A 14,605-nucleotide genomic window follows, 5' to 3' on the forward strand; every position below is an offset into this window, starting at 1 on the left:
AGTCATGTGGATGACATTGCAACACCAACAAACAGCACAAGAAATGAAGAAGAAAGCCTCTTTAAAAAGTTGCCAAGAGGTTGCAAATGTGGCTCCTTTTAGTCTGATATTTCATTAAGTGAAGTTGCCAGGGCTTTTATAAAACAAAGAAGGGAGCACAAAAAAAAAAAAAAAAAAAAGAAAAAAAAAATCACACAACAGAAGCCAAAATGAAGGACAGAAACAAAACATGTAATAATACTGAGCTAAATGGAGGACCAGGAGCAGATTCATGCAAGCAGAAGGAAGGACTCCCAAGTACCTCTGCTTGCTTTGCCTGACAAGCTCAGCAGTTTTCTACATTTATTTTTAAGAGAGAGACTGACTTGGCTCTATTTGCAAGGGTGTTTTGGAGGAAGGAGGATGTTTAGAGTACTATGGTGAGTAGAAACTCATCACGATGAGCTTATTGGCCCTTTTTTGCTTCTCCTGGAGGCACTGTATTGACAATTGGAGGAAAAACATCAAACCATCGCTGTGATGCTTAGAAGTGAAGAAAACCACCTAAAGATCTAGGATGCTAAAGACCTAATTTATTCATGTTCTATGTCTCCTGACAGATAACTGCAGGAAGGTAAATCCTCATCCTTAGCCCAGACAATATGAAAATAAACCTTCTCCAACACACAAGAACAATCACCGACTGTCCCATACCTCTCCTCTGTCTCCCAACATGGAATCACGTGGTTTTGGGAGTTGTTGACCACTGATAATTCTTAGAATCAGCTGTTTCTTCAATTGACCAGGCAGTGGGTCTTCAGAATTTGGGTTAAAGACACCTGTAAGAATGAGAAGTCACATAACGTGAAAGAAGTGCAATTTTGGGGATGACTTTAGTTATAGATACCTTCTGGCTTATTTGCTTCTAGCACCAGAAATGCATTTTTAAACAAACTGTAATAAAGATCCATACCCACTCTTCTCATGCAATAAGTGATCCACTTATTTTGCTCATTTTTCTTACCTTGACACATGCAGTTTGGTTTGAGGACATAGCCACAGTTCCCATTGGCACTAAATTTGGCCCGGTTCAGTTGCAGCATTCTCCCCTCTGACTGGTAGTTTAGTGCAACTATTTTAAAAAAAAGAAAAAAGGTGATATTACTTACTGAGTATGTTAACAACGTTCTTGTTTGTAGAACCAAGGTAAAGGAAGGACACCTAAATACATTTTCACATTTGACTTCTTGGATGCAAAAACTCAAATGGTTTATGAAAAAGAATTCTCTTATATAACATATATCACAGCTTCAGGGAGAGAAGCTCTCCAAAAGAGTCTGAACTCTGAAGTCCTCTTGCATTTGTGAAGTTAATTTATTTCCATTTATCAGACAACTACTTGCATGTAAGACACATGTTTGAGGTAACCTATCTAGGTAACAACATAGACAGTAACAAGAAGGACTCAATTGTCAGTAAAGTTGGATGAGCAGAGAACTCAGAGTATTTTAAGGAGTGATTCTGGAACTCCTATTAAAACATCCCTCCCAAAATAAAACAAAAATAAACAAGTTTTCTTTCTGCTCACCAAGTTGGCAGCCAGCATTCCAGAACGGCTGGGGATTGTAGTTGCTAGAGTCCACACGATAAGAAGACGGGTAGATGCGGGACAACTGATGCTGGTTAAAACGTAGATACTGTGCTGGCTTTTGCTGCAGTATCTGGTGAGCTTTTGTTTCACTGAAAGATGAAACCTGCCAGCTGGAGGAGACTATACAAAGAAGAGAGGAGAAGATTAGAGGTAATCTCCTTATTTATTTATTTATTATCTAGATAAAGCATTCAAAACTACATAGCACTAGTTCCTTATAACTATCAAGCATCATTTGAATACATCCCACTCAGAGGGAACTATGCTTTTCTTGTATTACAGCAAAATCATTGTGCTTATTGGAGGAGTTATGGTTGGGAAAATGAAGCTGAATATAATGAATGACCTGAATCTTCATTAAGAAGTTTAAAAAAAATTCTCTAGGATTTTTTTAATTTGCTCAAGGAAAGTGTGTTTTCTGGTAAGCAACTCTCTCTTTCTGACACTTTTAACTAAAACTTGATTCCTGTCGGAATAAGATGCAGAAAACTTAGAAAGAGGACTGAAATAGTCTAGAAATTTAATGCTGATATTTCATCAGATTTGACTTAAAAATACAAAATTTAAGCTTGAAATGCTCTTCAGACCTTCTGCCCAAGAGCATAACTAAGTCCTCTGTTATTTCCCAAGATATAAGTGTTGTGTAGCAGCTTTTATACAAGCTAGCAAAGACTACATATGTACTACTTACTACCTGTAGTAACTTTTTCTCCTTTATGGAAGCTGTCACACAACTCTAGACTCACTTTTTGGATTCTGAATGGCAAGTGGTCAGCTATTTCAAAATTGTATAGCTTTATTGTGTGCAGCTCTTCTGTTAAAATCTTTTCAGGGTGGGGAAGAAACGAAGAGAAAAACAGTTTTTAATAAGAAGATATGTAAGAACATAAACCTTTCAGTTTCTTTGTATAGCAATTATTTTCAGCAGACTTTTAGCTCAACCTACTTTCAGTTTCAACATCATGGATGCCAACAGACTTTGTGTATTTCACCAGGTCAGAGAGTGCCCTGGACAGCTTCATTGTTTTCTTCTGTCGGTTTATCCTAGAAAGATAAAACAAATTAATTTCCCAATAATTAAGGAGTAAATTTTATCTTTCGTATTTAAAAATAAATCAGAGTAAAGAAATATAAGGTTTTCTTCCACCAAGGAGGTACTTAATAGTTTTATAACACATAGAGCTTCACTGTCAAAGCACAGAAGTTGTGGAACCAACGGCATGAAAGTATACAGAACAAGTCAGTCCTGTTCTTACGTGTTAAAGGCAGACATAAGTATTCATCTACTAAGATCTGGTGGGGAGGACTCTAATTTGCTTTGACCAAAGGGTGGAATGCACATATATATTTATTTCTCAAGTCAAGTGCTAATAAAAAAACTTTTTAAATTCCAAAGAAATAGTAAGAAAGTAATGCTGTGATCCTCCTTATTTGCTTCAGGTTATCACTAACAGCATATCTACTACCAAAGAAAGCTCCAAAGTATCCTAGAGAACTGCTTGATCTCATTTCTTACTTTTGAAGCCTGAAGCTTAAGCAACCATTCTGCAAAGGATCTTTGATGTCAAGATTTTTGAAAAGGCAATTTCAAAAGAAAAATCAAAATCAACACCTGAATGTTGATGCAACTTCATTTGGCAAATTATAAAACAATAAAAAAAAATCAGCTGGGATCGTGATACACTGCAAATCCACCTTAATGGATTCACTGGGCCACCAGTCAAATGGCCTATATGTCAGATGGATGAGATGGCAAGAGCTCAAACCACAGACAAGGTCCACTGTACTTTGCTAATTAGTCTGAATGTCACCAAGAGATCATTCTGATGATCTTGTGGCAGACATCGGATCTACCCTTATACCAGATTCCTGTCACGTGCCTGCAGCCTTCAACAAATTGGCTTCTAGATCTGAAGCATATGTATTTAGTGGGTACATTTATGTAGGTTTCTTTTTTAGAAACAAAATTGCCAAATCACTTGTTAACAAACCTGCTGTAATGTACAGAGCTCCTGACTAAATTTCCTTGAGAATCCGAATCATCTTCACCGTCTTCCAGACTTGTTGCCTTTTTCAATTTGCTTCCTTTTTTCTGTGCCGTAAGGAAATAAAACCATAATATCGTAACCATCTGATCAACGTTTGAGCAGCTGGATACAATTCTGCTTTGTTACGCCGATGAGTATGTTACTTACAGAAAATGGGAAATGACAGCTTTTGTAATACTCAGTATTGCAGAACGATACGCATGCACATGGGGAAGACTCCTCCCAAGGTCAGAGCCTTTTTATAAAGGAATCATAAATCCTCAGACAAAAGGTGCAAATGAATTTTTATGTTTTTCAGATTAGATCTTGGATACTTTTAGACCTTGATGTAAATTAAAACTATCTGTTATGCACAATTATAACCAGTTTTCCAGCCTATTTATTCAGTGAACAGTCTGATAGCAAGCCTCTGCCAGATAATGCAATTATGATATTCCTCTCTATCACTGTGTGCAAAGAAAAAACCTGTGCAAGAATACAATATTTAGTGTAGACTTAATCTACCGGGTGGCTCACCTTGCGTTTAGAAAAACTGCCCATCAATGACCGGCTGTGCCTTTTATTGGTACTGAAGTCTTCCCCAGATTCGACATCATCCTCAAGTTTATTCTAAAGCAACCAAACAGAAAGAATAATGTAGCAGACCAAATAAGAGTGCTATAGACAGCATATTTGAACATCATTAGAAATAGTTTGGGAAGCAATCCTCCCTAAAGTGTCAACAGAACTGGACCAGACCCATGTAGACTTTTTTTTTTAAAACACAAGCTGAGTACAAGACCTTGTATCCCAGCAATAATTGCCATCATTTTTGTCCATGGAAACTTTCAGAGGAGACAGAAATCACATAAATACCTAACCCCGATTTTATTTTCATCCAGGCAAAGTTTGAATGCCCCCATACCACATACATTCATTGACACCAGACTGGTTTTTAGCTTAGTATTTGAAAAGCATAGTTTAACAGGACTTAGCTCTGCAAATTACACAGTTTTACAAGGATACTCCATGGTAAGAAATAAACAAAATTCTTGTAATCCCTAAAAATGTATATTCTTCATTGATGCCACTGGTTTTTAAGATGACCTTACAGTTTCATTGTTTCCTAGACTAATAAAACACAGACTATTCTGGTTAACACCTGTGCAAAAGGATTCTTGAATTCTTGGCCTTGTAGTGGATCTTAAAGAATAACTGTCTGATACATTATATAAATCATTAGGCTTAAACGTACATACAAAACTCACACCAAAGAAAGTTTTGGGAAGCTGATTTTTAGTTCTCTTCTAGTTTTAATTCCCAGTTAGTACACCTGCTTATTATTGGCAGATCTCCAATGTTTTTCATTTGCATGCAACAATCTTCCTAAGCTTTTTGTGGCTTATTACAAATTCTAAAATGACAATGCTTCAAGTTCATGAAGTGTAGTCTGTGGGCTGAGTACATTTTTATAAATAAGCATTAGTATAAAATTAAAATACAAATGTAAATGCATAGAACATAGAGAACCAACGAAAAAAAGCCCAACTTTTATATGCACTTTTTATAATGGAAAATAAAATTCTTTCTGTTGAAAAGTAATTTCATTTGTACATTTCATGCTCCAATTGCTGTGTGAGCAAGAAAAAAAGCTTTGTGTATCTGACAGTGATGTTCACCTGGCATCATCATTAAATGAATGAATTCAGCTATGAATCTGAAGTCAATAATATATGATTTATTCAGTAAGCTAATAAAACACCACAAATGGAAATGCTAAACACCTCTTTCTCTGAAGTCACTGGAGAAAGTCATTGGACTTTGGAGAAAGAGGTGGTTAGCATTTCAGTTTATATTTTGAAGGACTGCCATATTTCATTATTCATCTGCAATAACAGACTACCCCTCTGCATCAAGTGTGAATCGTAAAAACAGCTAAAATTAAAATCTCATTATCAGCAAATTAAAAAGAAGCTTCTACTAAATGTTCATAAATGTGAAAAGTATTCTTCCTTATAATATAGCTTTTATATAAGCAACGTGAGGTATCAATAAGATGTCATGACAAAATATTACAGAAAATATTACAGAAGAAGGGAACATGTTTTTTTATATATTGAAATAGCCAAATATGTGGTGGTCAGGGCAGTCATCCAAGAATGGAAAACATAGCTTCAAAATCCCAGTTCCACCTAAGTCTGACTGGGGACATGAACCTGGATCTCCCACATCCCAGGTGAACGTTGTGGCTATCCGGTTATTCTTGAGTTGTATTATCCTAGTTAACCTAGACAGGAGACAGGGACCTAATGGCAAATAGACTCCGCAAAATTCATCGTGTGACTCTCACTATCTTGTTTTAAGGGAAGTGCTGAGCATTCTTTAGTTTCATTAGTGCTATGATAGCTGCAGACACCTCAGGTAAACTGAGCTATCTTCATTGGGGAGTCTCAAAACAGATTTAAAAGCCCAACATTAGACATCCACCTTTGAAAGAACAAGCATTATTGTTACGAAATAATAGTACTATATAGCTACAGAGACAAACAAAACAACAATTAGGTCTAGGGGTAAGTGAAGTACAATAAAACATGTTCACCTTCTTACTATCTGATTTTAGACCAACCTTTCCTGATGATGGTAGAATGGTAACTGTAAAATTGTTTGGATCTTCACAGTCACGGATTTTGGATTCTTTTATCAGTGAGTCAAGTTTTTTCTTTGCTATATGCTCCACTCTTCTCCTATTAGTAGATGCCTACAAACAGAACAGAATCATTAAACTAGGTAGTGATGAAAAAAGTCTTAGTAATTCCAGCCAGGATTAATGCAAACTAAAATTTGTCACGAAACAAGCTATGATTTTCTGAGCTCTTCAAAATTTGGCTTGGAAAGCAAACCAGATGTAGCAAATCTCAGATTTAAAGCATCAGTAAACCTCACAGCAAAGTGAACTGTTAGTAACAAAGACAATGAGGTCAGCAAAGCAATGCCTAATGAGCCTTTAGTGAGAATAATACACCCAGCCATAACATGTTACTACATAATTTTATTATGAAAGATGACACTTTTCTTACTGACATTAATTTCTCCATCCATTTAATGGAAGAAAAATAAACAATATTTGACATCTCTTTATAAATAGTATATGTGTGGGCTAAGTTGAAAAGAATCATGGCAAAAGTAATTTCTAGTAATGAGAGATCTGCTAACATTTCTGCTTGTTCAAGTATCTGGATTAGGATCCTCTTGAAACAAACCATCTTTAAGTCTAAAAATTATCTGGAAAACTTTCAAAATCAGGATCTGAAGTACCACCGTGCCTCTGATTTCAGCAGGGTTGTCAAATCACCTGCCTTGTTTCCTTTGGATGCTGGAAACAGTCTGCCATGCCTGGGATACAGACAAAAGAACTAGAAAATGTAGGAAAACAAGCTGAGTGAACTTTGTTGATCACAGTGAAGTTTCAAAGTCAAGAAATGTCCAATTCTCATTTTATTCATTTTGCGTAGTTCTAGTTTCCCTGTATAGTTAACTACATAGGTAGCCCCTATGTGGGTTGTAAAAGCTTTTGGTTTGGCTTTCAACTCATTTTCTCCCTGTTCAAAATGGTCGTGCCTTGGTACCAGGCCTGATCTTATACAGGTGAAAGCCTGCTGGACTGAACTGTAGCCTCACCTTCCCCTTTGAAAAGATGCATCAGGTAACAAGAAAGTGTCAAAAAACATGAAGCAATAAAACACCACAGATCTCAGCTTTCAAATATTGAAAAGTGATATGCTAAAACATAATAATTTAAAAAAACAAACACATTATTTTTCCCCTTTGGTAGACTTATCGATAAAGAAGTTTCTCTTTTAGTTTTAGATGAAAAGGATCAAATCCGTAATACAAAACGAGGAAATAGCCCGAGGGAGAGAGGACTGAAAATGCAATCTCTCTCCAGGGCAATCTAGTTTATCCTATTAAATGGTTTTGCTGTGTATTTTATATTGTTTCTAAGATGCAACGTCACTTGCCAGAAGATTAAAGTGACAAAAAAATTAACTTTTAAAAAGGATGAAGAAATAAGGGATTTTCAGATTGAAGCAAGCAGAGTTTAAAATATTCTCCCCTTTTAACATCTCCTTGCAGGAAAAATCAACTAAACCCAGCATTCAGCAAACCAAAGGGATGCTCTGTAGAATGACCACAATTTGACATAAGTAGAATTTTTTTGTTTTCTTTTTTGCATTTGAGGGGAAGAACATCATGATGCACTAAAGAATCATGAGATGTTACTATTTAAAATATTAAAAGAAAAAGAAATCCAAACTTGAAACATAACCCCTAGAACCGGTGCTGCCTAGCATGCACTTTTGTCAAATCTGTCCCCATGAAGGTTTAGAACATAAAAGACTTGTGATGAATCCCAAAGATTAGACCACATCCACATTCCAGAGAATTCATACAAGGTTTCTTCTCATTGGGATGGGAAAACCTAACACACGTTTACGTTCAAATGGTCACTTAACTTACATCTCCATTCATTAGTTTACAGTCATCATCAATCTCATCAGCACTGTCCTCATCAGAAACTTCACCTTCCTCTGCATCATCACTGATGTTGGCTGGAAGTTTCTTCCCCTAGAAGATAAAATGATTACACAGGCAGGTTAGCATGCAGCTCTTGCTATCACACATTTGAAAAAAAGTAAAAATTATTCAAAGCATGCAACCAGGTTCTTATTGATTGTGAAGACGTTTGTTCAGAACCTTAAGTACCAGGTTCTTAAAGACTGCTTTTTGTAAAATTATTTAAGTTAGGGTATAAGTAATAACCAGGCAGAAATCATAATCATCACAAACAAAAAGAGGGATGGAACAAATGAAGCAGGTTTTTACCTTAACCAGTATCTTTCCTTTAAGACTTGCTGGTGAAGGGAGCCTGGTCGAATCACCATTGTGCACAGAAGACAGATCCAGTTTGTCTCCCAGAATTTCTGTAAGATACTGAGCCATCTTCTTCTGCTGAATGACACTGCAATGGTTCTCAATTGACAAGATAACAGGGTACCTGGCAGAGACACAAGCAAGTACCATTAACTGCAAATTTAGCTTTTATAGCATTAAGAGGATAACGGTTATTACTGTCTGAGCCATTCCTCTAACAGGCATCACCACCAATGAAATCCACAGGGGTTAGATAAATCAGTGTGGGCACAGGGCTGATACCCCACTACTCACTCCAAACTGAATGGTCCATTTTTGACAGCCACAGGATAATTAAACTTCTGCAATCTGATTTGATGCATTTTTTTCTCCAGAGCACACTTTTCACCTTCCTATACTACCCAGTCCTGACCTTCACTTCCTGTCAAAGAGATTCATAAGCGATTCATAAGGAAAACCTAAATAGCCAGTGCCTTCAACTGTACTCTCCAATCGGTGCTTCAGCCGTGTTGTATTCTTACAGGTAAAAGTAACTAAAAGTTCCAAGAACTGAAAAGATCCCCAAAGGGGCTTTGTCTTTACCTTCCCACTTCCAACAACCAAGTGATAAACCTGTTGTGTTACTTCTTCCATTAATTCTTTTCTAGCTAGCAACAGAGCAGTGTCATACAAACAAGCCTGCAGATAAGGCCTCTTCTACAAAGACAGTAAGTATTATTTCTAGATTTAGTTTTATTGTTGTCATTTATTGTTGGTTCTCCAGGCTGAGGCCAAGAAATAACAATGCCTTGTTGTTTAAAAGGCATCTAGATAAGATTTGTGAAACATTGATTCCAGTGTGGTTGGCGCCATATAAAAGCACATTGAAGATGGATTTCTGTTTAAAGATGATACATGTTTAGGATGAGCACAAAAGCCAGTATATAGTGCAGTTTTGTAGGGCTGAATTATGAGGGATTCCTTAATTAAAAACTAATTATGAATAAAAAGATTTCCATCCTGACATCCAGCCCTCATTAGCTCCTCATCAGGAAAAATGAGGTTTTCAGCCAGTCAATGCCTGCAGGACAAAACTTTCCCAGTAGACGACTATAGTTAAATTCCTAGCTTTGCCTGAAGCTAGTTCCTTAGCTGAATTTGCAGTTTGCCAACAGCTATGCCTCCAGCCTATCCTGGGAAAGAAAACACCTGCAAGTCTAAGATATGTTTCGTTCAGTACCAAACTCTGACTGAGCATCAATACCTATCAAGAAAAAAAACCACCACAAATAAGCTGTAACACAGTCCCAGTCAACCTTTCTGTAAAGCTTTTAAGAACTGCAACAATTTCAGAAGCATTGCCATATATTCTGCTGGCCAGCCTTCCTTTGATTCATTTACCATGTCTTCAGGCAAACTCCAAAAATTTCAGGCTCACAGTAAGTTTACCTGGGCTGAAATTTCAGTGCAAGTTTAGCTCTATTAATGAAGGCAGATGGACTGCTTTAGAGAAGCTACTGGAAAAATTTTACAGAGATAAATTAATTTATCTTAAAAAAAAAAAGATAGGTTGACACACACATTTTGACTCTCAGGAGGAGGACAGTACTGCCAAGGTATATGAAACTTCCCATTATATAATTCTCTGACTTCCTGAGCAATGTACAGGTAGGGGAAAAAAACTATTTCTCTTGAACAGTCTGCTTTCCCAACAATTGGGCTACTGTCTCTTTGTATTCCTTTGCTGCCTGACTTGCTTCCTATCCCCGGAGCAACCAACTGTAACCTTGGCACCACCGGAGTACACAACCAAGATATGCGGTTAAACTGTCAGCTATTCACTAAAAACATTCACTGTCAAAACATGTTGATCCTCTTGTCTTCTATGAATGGGATAAAGGCAGCCCCATAACTATGTACAGAATACTCCCACACAGTCAGTTTTGCCTTGTTAGTTCTTTTTAAAGGCTTTCTCCCCACAGAAAACAACTCAGAATTCTGTCTGGCATATGCAGGAACAGGTTAGATTTTCACTGACTGCCTTTACAAGGACGCCTGGGAATGCTCCAGTTTATAGCCCTGAGACTCAAAAGTTGGCACACTGTATACATACTCGTTCTTGATAAAGGCATATTTGTTGATAGTTTCAATCACATCTTTGAAGAGAATTTTGGAAGTCAAAGTGTATCCATGGTGGACAATTGGTTCACCGTCCGGGCCATCCCAGCAGTCAACTGTAGAATAGAAACAATGACACCCATCAGACAAGTAACATCTGGGGCCACCATCTGTGGAAGACTACGAGATCCTGCAATTCCCTTCAGAAACCCAGCCAGTCATGTACCCAACAAAGCAGAGTATAGGTTCATTCCCCGCCTTCATCTGTATCTCCCTCCTCACTGCGCTGAACGTCTTTCCTCTGAAGAAACTTCCTGGCCTTGACATTCTACTGTGTACAGATGACTGTTCCCATTGTTTGAGAAAGCCCCAAGCAAAAAAGATCTCCTTTAACAAGTGCTGAGGAGTATTATGACAGGAAGAGAGATGACATAGCGTAGCATTACTTTCATTATACTACTGCTAAACTTGAAAAGGAAAGCAGAGAATCTTAGCCAAGCTTCTCACACCACATTGCAAAGCCAAGGCTTAGGCATCTCTAGCCCTCCTTGGATCTTGTCTAACCTTATACTTGTTTACAATCATATTTCCGTGAAATGTTTTACTCATTTGAAGCACCCATTGGCATGCCCACAACCTGACCTGAGCAAACCATAATATTGGCCTTCCGAAAAATTGTGAAAACACTTTCATGGTCAGGATATTAAAGATTATTACAAAACAGGTACTGCCTCAGAAAGGCACTACAAACATCAGACGGGATTTCACATAAAGGCTTCCTGGTCACTGCAGAGACTGTCAACATTTCACGTAATAGAACCCTACTGCCCTTATCAGAAATATCAGCTTTCCTCTTACGTGTAGCAGGAACTCTGCCGTATTTGCCAGTTTGGTTGTCATACGCTTGGCTAGAAAGTATATACACCAATACATTCTACTGAATGTTAGTATCCTCTCTACAAAAATATTTTTAAAATTTTTTTGTCCTCAGTACCAACGACACTACTCTTCAAATGTCTGCCTTATTTCCATGCTCAAGAAATTTATCCATTATATGGCAACTCTATTTGTTGTTCTTTATGAAGGGAAGACACCATTTTACTAGGCTTTTTTCTCTGCCCAATTACCATGTCTTCTGCAGAAGTCATGAGTCTTCCTTTACAGAGGAGAAACAAAACTACGGAGCCTGCTGATGATTCCTTTTTGATCTTTACCTTCTACGCAACGACAGCCAGATTGTAGCACCCATGCATACATGTCCACCCTAGACTGGGACATCAGTTGATCTCCCATGAGGTAGGTATTATGTGAAGAGGTAATGAAATAGTGACTCAAAGGATAACTCATGTCCTGATTCACTTGGTAGTGTTCTGGGTTGAAAATGTCCCCTGATGGACTCCGCATGTAATTGGTGAAACCTGCAAACAAACAATACTATAAATAATACAGTTTTGTCCTTTTGTAGTCTTCCTAAAACCAGCCTAAAAATTCATCCCTACATTCACCAACACATTCATGAACATGTAAGTAAGATAAATAAATAAATAAATAACACCACTACATCCCAACTGTCACAATGATCAATTGCGATTACTGCTTTCAAGAAACTTCTAGTTACTTTGTACATTTCTCTGCTCTGCCTTTCCTGAAAAAATATGGCTATTTAACCCAACCTGACATTTTAGGCTTATAATTTTTGTCAAAAGACTCTGCTGGGACATTAAGTCGCATAGCATACAAAAGCCTCAAGAGATCTGCAGTGATATCCTGGCATTGCTACTTAGTGAAATGAGTTGAAAGGTGTACGGTATTGTACTGCCTAGAGATAGTTTCCAGTGGCCCAACACAGTTGAAGCAAGGGAGATACTCTCCCCTCCTCTATTTCTCCTGAAAATACCAGAAGAATGTCAACACACATTGGCTTGCACAAGCAACAGTCCCTAAATTTGATATGACACCGCATGCACAAACATGCATGTGGACGGGAGAGATCTGTAGTATTGCATTACTGTCACTTTATGAAACTGAAGTTCACTGTAGTATCCCAGACTTGACACCAAAACATCGATTATCTGTAGCATTTTCAGTAATGCTACCAGGAGAATTTATTTTCCAAAGTAGTGGGATGCTTGCAAATCATGCAGACTACATCACCTGGACAATTTCTGTATTGCAGTCATCACTCTTGTTTAGAAGCAAAGTTTTAGCAAGTTATGTTTTTTATCTTTGTATGAAATTGCTGCTCTCAGATCACCAGTATACTTTTGTGCACATATACACAGACACTTTCACAAGACGGACTAACATTAAAACCTGTAACTTCCATTTCAAGTCTCCCCAGAATTCTTTTCATTCACCACCAATGAAAGACTAAGATTTCCATTCACATCCTGGCTTAACAGCTGCTGACAGCGATGATGCCTTTATTCAAAAGGTCTCTGCTTCAAGACTTCTAATTCTCCTGACATTTCACTCATTATTCCATAAATAAAACAGCGCCCGTAAAAAAATCCTGCCAAACTTCTAAAGGTCGTAACGCACTTTCTCTGACTTGACAGACTGGTGCTTTGTTTCACTAAAGCTACACAAGGCAAAATAAATCCAGTCCTCAAAATCAGTCTCAGAACACCTGCCTACAGAACACAGAGAAATTCAGCTTGAACAGAATTTAAGATAAAATGTCACCTTTATGATGGTTCTTATAGGCTTTACATTTTGTATTGATGAAAGTTTTATTAAAGGAAAAGAGCTGATAAATACAAATAGCAGCCAAAACTTTTTGAAGAATACACTAGGAAACAGTGCTAGGGAACCTCAGTCTGGCTTAATACTTGAGTCTTTTGAGGCACATATCGTGATCAACTAGCAAACCAGTAATACAGCTAGAGTAAAAACAAAAGACTAACCAAGTCAGAGCAGATAGCATGAAAAATTGATAGGGCACAGTATATGTCAGCAAACATACAGCTAATGACTCTTGGCAAATTAATCATTTCTTCTCACTACAAACCAGTCAGCTGCTACAAGATTAATTCCACACATCACTGTTCGGGCAGCCTCTGAAACAACACTATTGTTTGCTTTAAGCACTTGTTAAAATACAGTATCAAAATTGTTATAATGAGTTCACACTAACGGGATCTATCAGCCTAGGATGAAGAAATATGAATGAATCAAGATACTGTCAGCAGACAGTACCTCTGTACCTGTGGTACCTCTGTACCACAGACCTCCAGTATTTACACACTCAGGAAAAGCGTACTGACACACTGTTTTATTTTCATCAACAGAGGAAGGCAAGAGGTTTTTTGCAAGACGATGTTGAATGAGCTAATTGTCACAGGCCAGTCCAAGCTGCTTCATGATACAAGCCATCACAGCTGAGGATGCAAGGCAATACAGACACATGAAAGAACATGAATGGGCAAAGAACATGGTACTATTATTTTACTGCTGAAGTGCCTCCAAGTGTGGGCAGGATGCTCTTGTCTGGGCTGCACCAATTTGAGGAATAAACATAGAGTTTCAGTTTCCATAGCTGTTGTATTTCAGTCTCCCTAGGCAACACCCAATTTGTTTTCTGGATGACAAGAAGGATCTAAAGTCTCAACTACACACAAAGACAAGAAAAGAATAACTTCTCTGTGTGTGCATGTGTGCACACGCACGCGTGTGCATGTATATGCATGCAGATATATACCTATGTTTTTTAAGCAGTTCTTTCTTCTTTGTCAGTACCCAATCCAGCAGTGTGCCCCTTGTCAGCTCCTCAGTCACCTCTGTTCGGATGTTATCATCAATGCACTCCAGAAATCTCCTGCATTAGTTAAGCTCTAGATTAGATATGTTCTGTTCTGTTGCGCTTCCAGCAAGATACTGGAGTGGTTAAAGTCTCCCATAAGAAGCAGAGCTGCTAACG

The 14,605-nt window shown here is 37.7% G+C and overlaps 1 protein-coding gene across 1 annotated transcript in view; it reads right to left on the minus strand.

Moving 5' to 3' along the window:
- The window catches only part of PLCH2 (phospholipase C eta 2), a 43,520-nt gene that overhangs the window by 18,694 nt on the left and 10,221 nt on the right, over positions 1 to 14,605 (minus strand). The window contains exons 4-14 of the mRNA XM_075171903.1: positions 11,901 to 12,104; positions 10,682 to 10,802; positions 8,542 to 8,713; positions 8,176 to 8,283; positions 6,284 to 6,415; positions 4,195 to 4,287; positions 3,622 to 3,722; positions 2,577 to 2,674; positions 1,568 to 1,750; positions 1,004 to 1,111; positions 694 to 818 (exon numbers count right to left, since the gene is read on the minus strand). Coding sequence (XP_075028004.1) covers positions 694 to 818; positions 1,004 to 1,111; positions 1,568 to 1,750; positions 2,577 to 2,674; positions 3,622 to 3,722; positions 4,195 to 4,287; positions 6,284 to 6,415; positions 8,176 to 8,283; positions 8,542 to 8,713; positions 10,682 to 10,802; positions 11,901 to 12,104 — 1,445 coding nt within the window. The remainder of the gene's footprint in view (positions 1 to 693; positions 819 to 1,003; positions 1,112 to 1,567; positions 1,751 to 2,576; positions 2,675 to 3,621; positions 3,723 to 4,194; positions 4,288 to 6,283; positions 6,416 to 8,175; positions 8,284 to 8,541; positions 8,714 to 10,681; positions 10,803 to 11,900; positions 12,105 to 14,605) is intronic.

This window comes from Calonectris borealis, chromosome 23 (genome assembly GCF_964195595.1).
Source record: "Calonectris borealis chromosome 23, bCalBor7.hap1.2, whole genome shotgun sequence".
Classification (NCBI taxonomy): domain Eukaryota; kingdom Metazoa; phylum Chordata; class Aves; order Procellariiformes; family Procellariidae; genus Calonectris; species Calonectris borealis.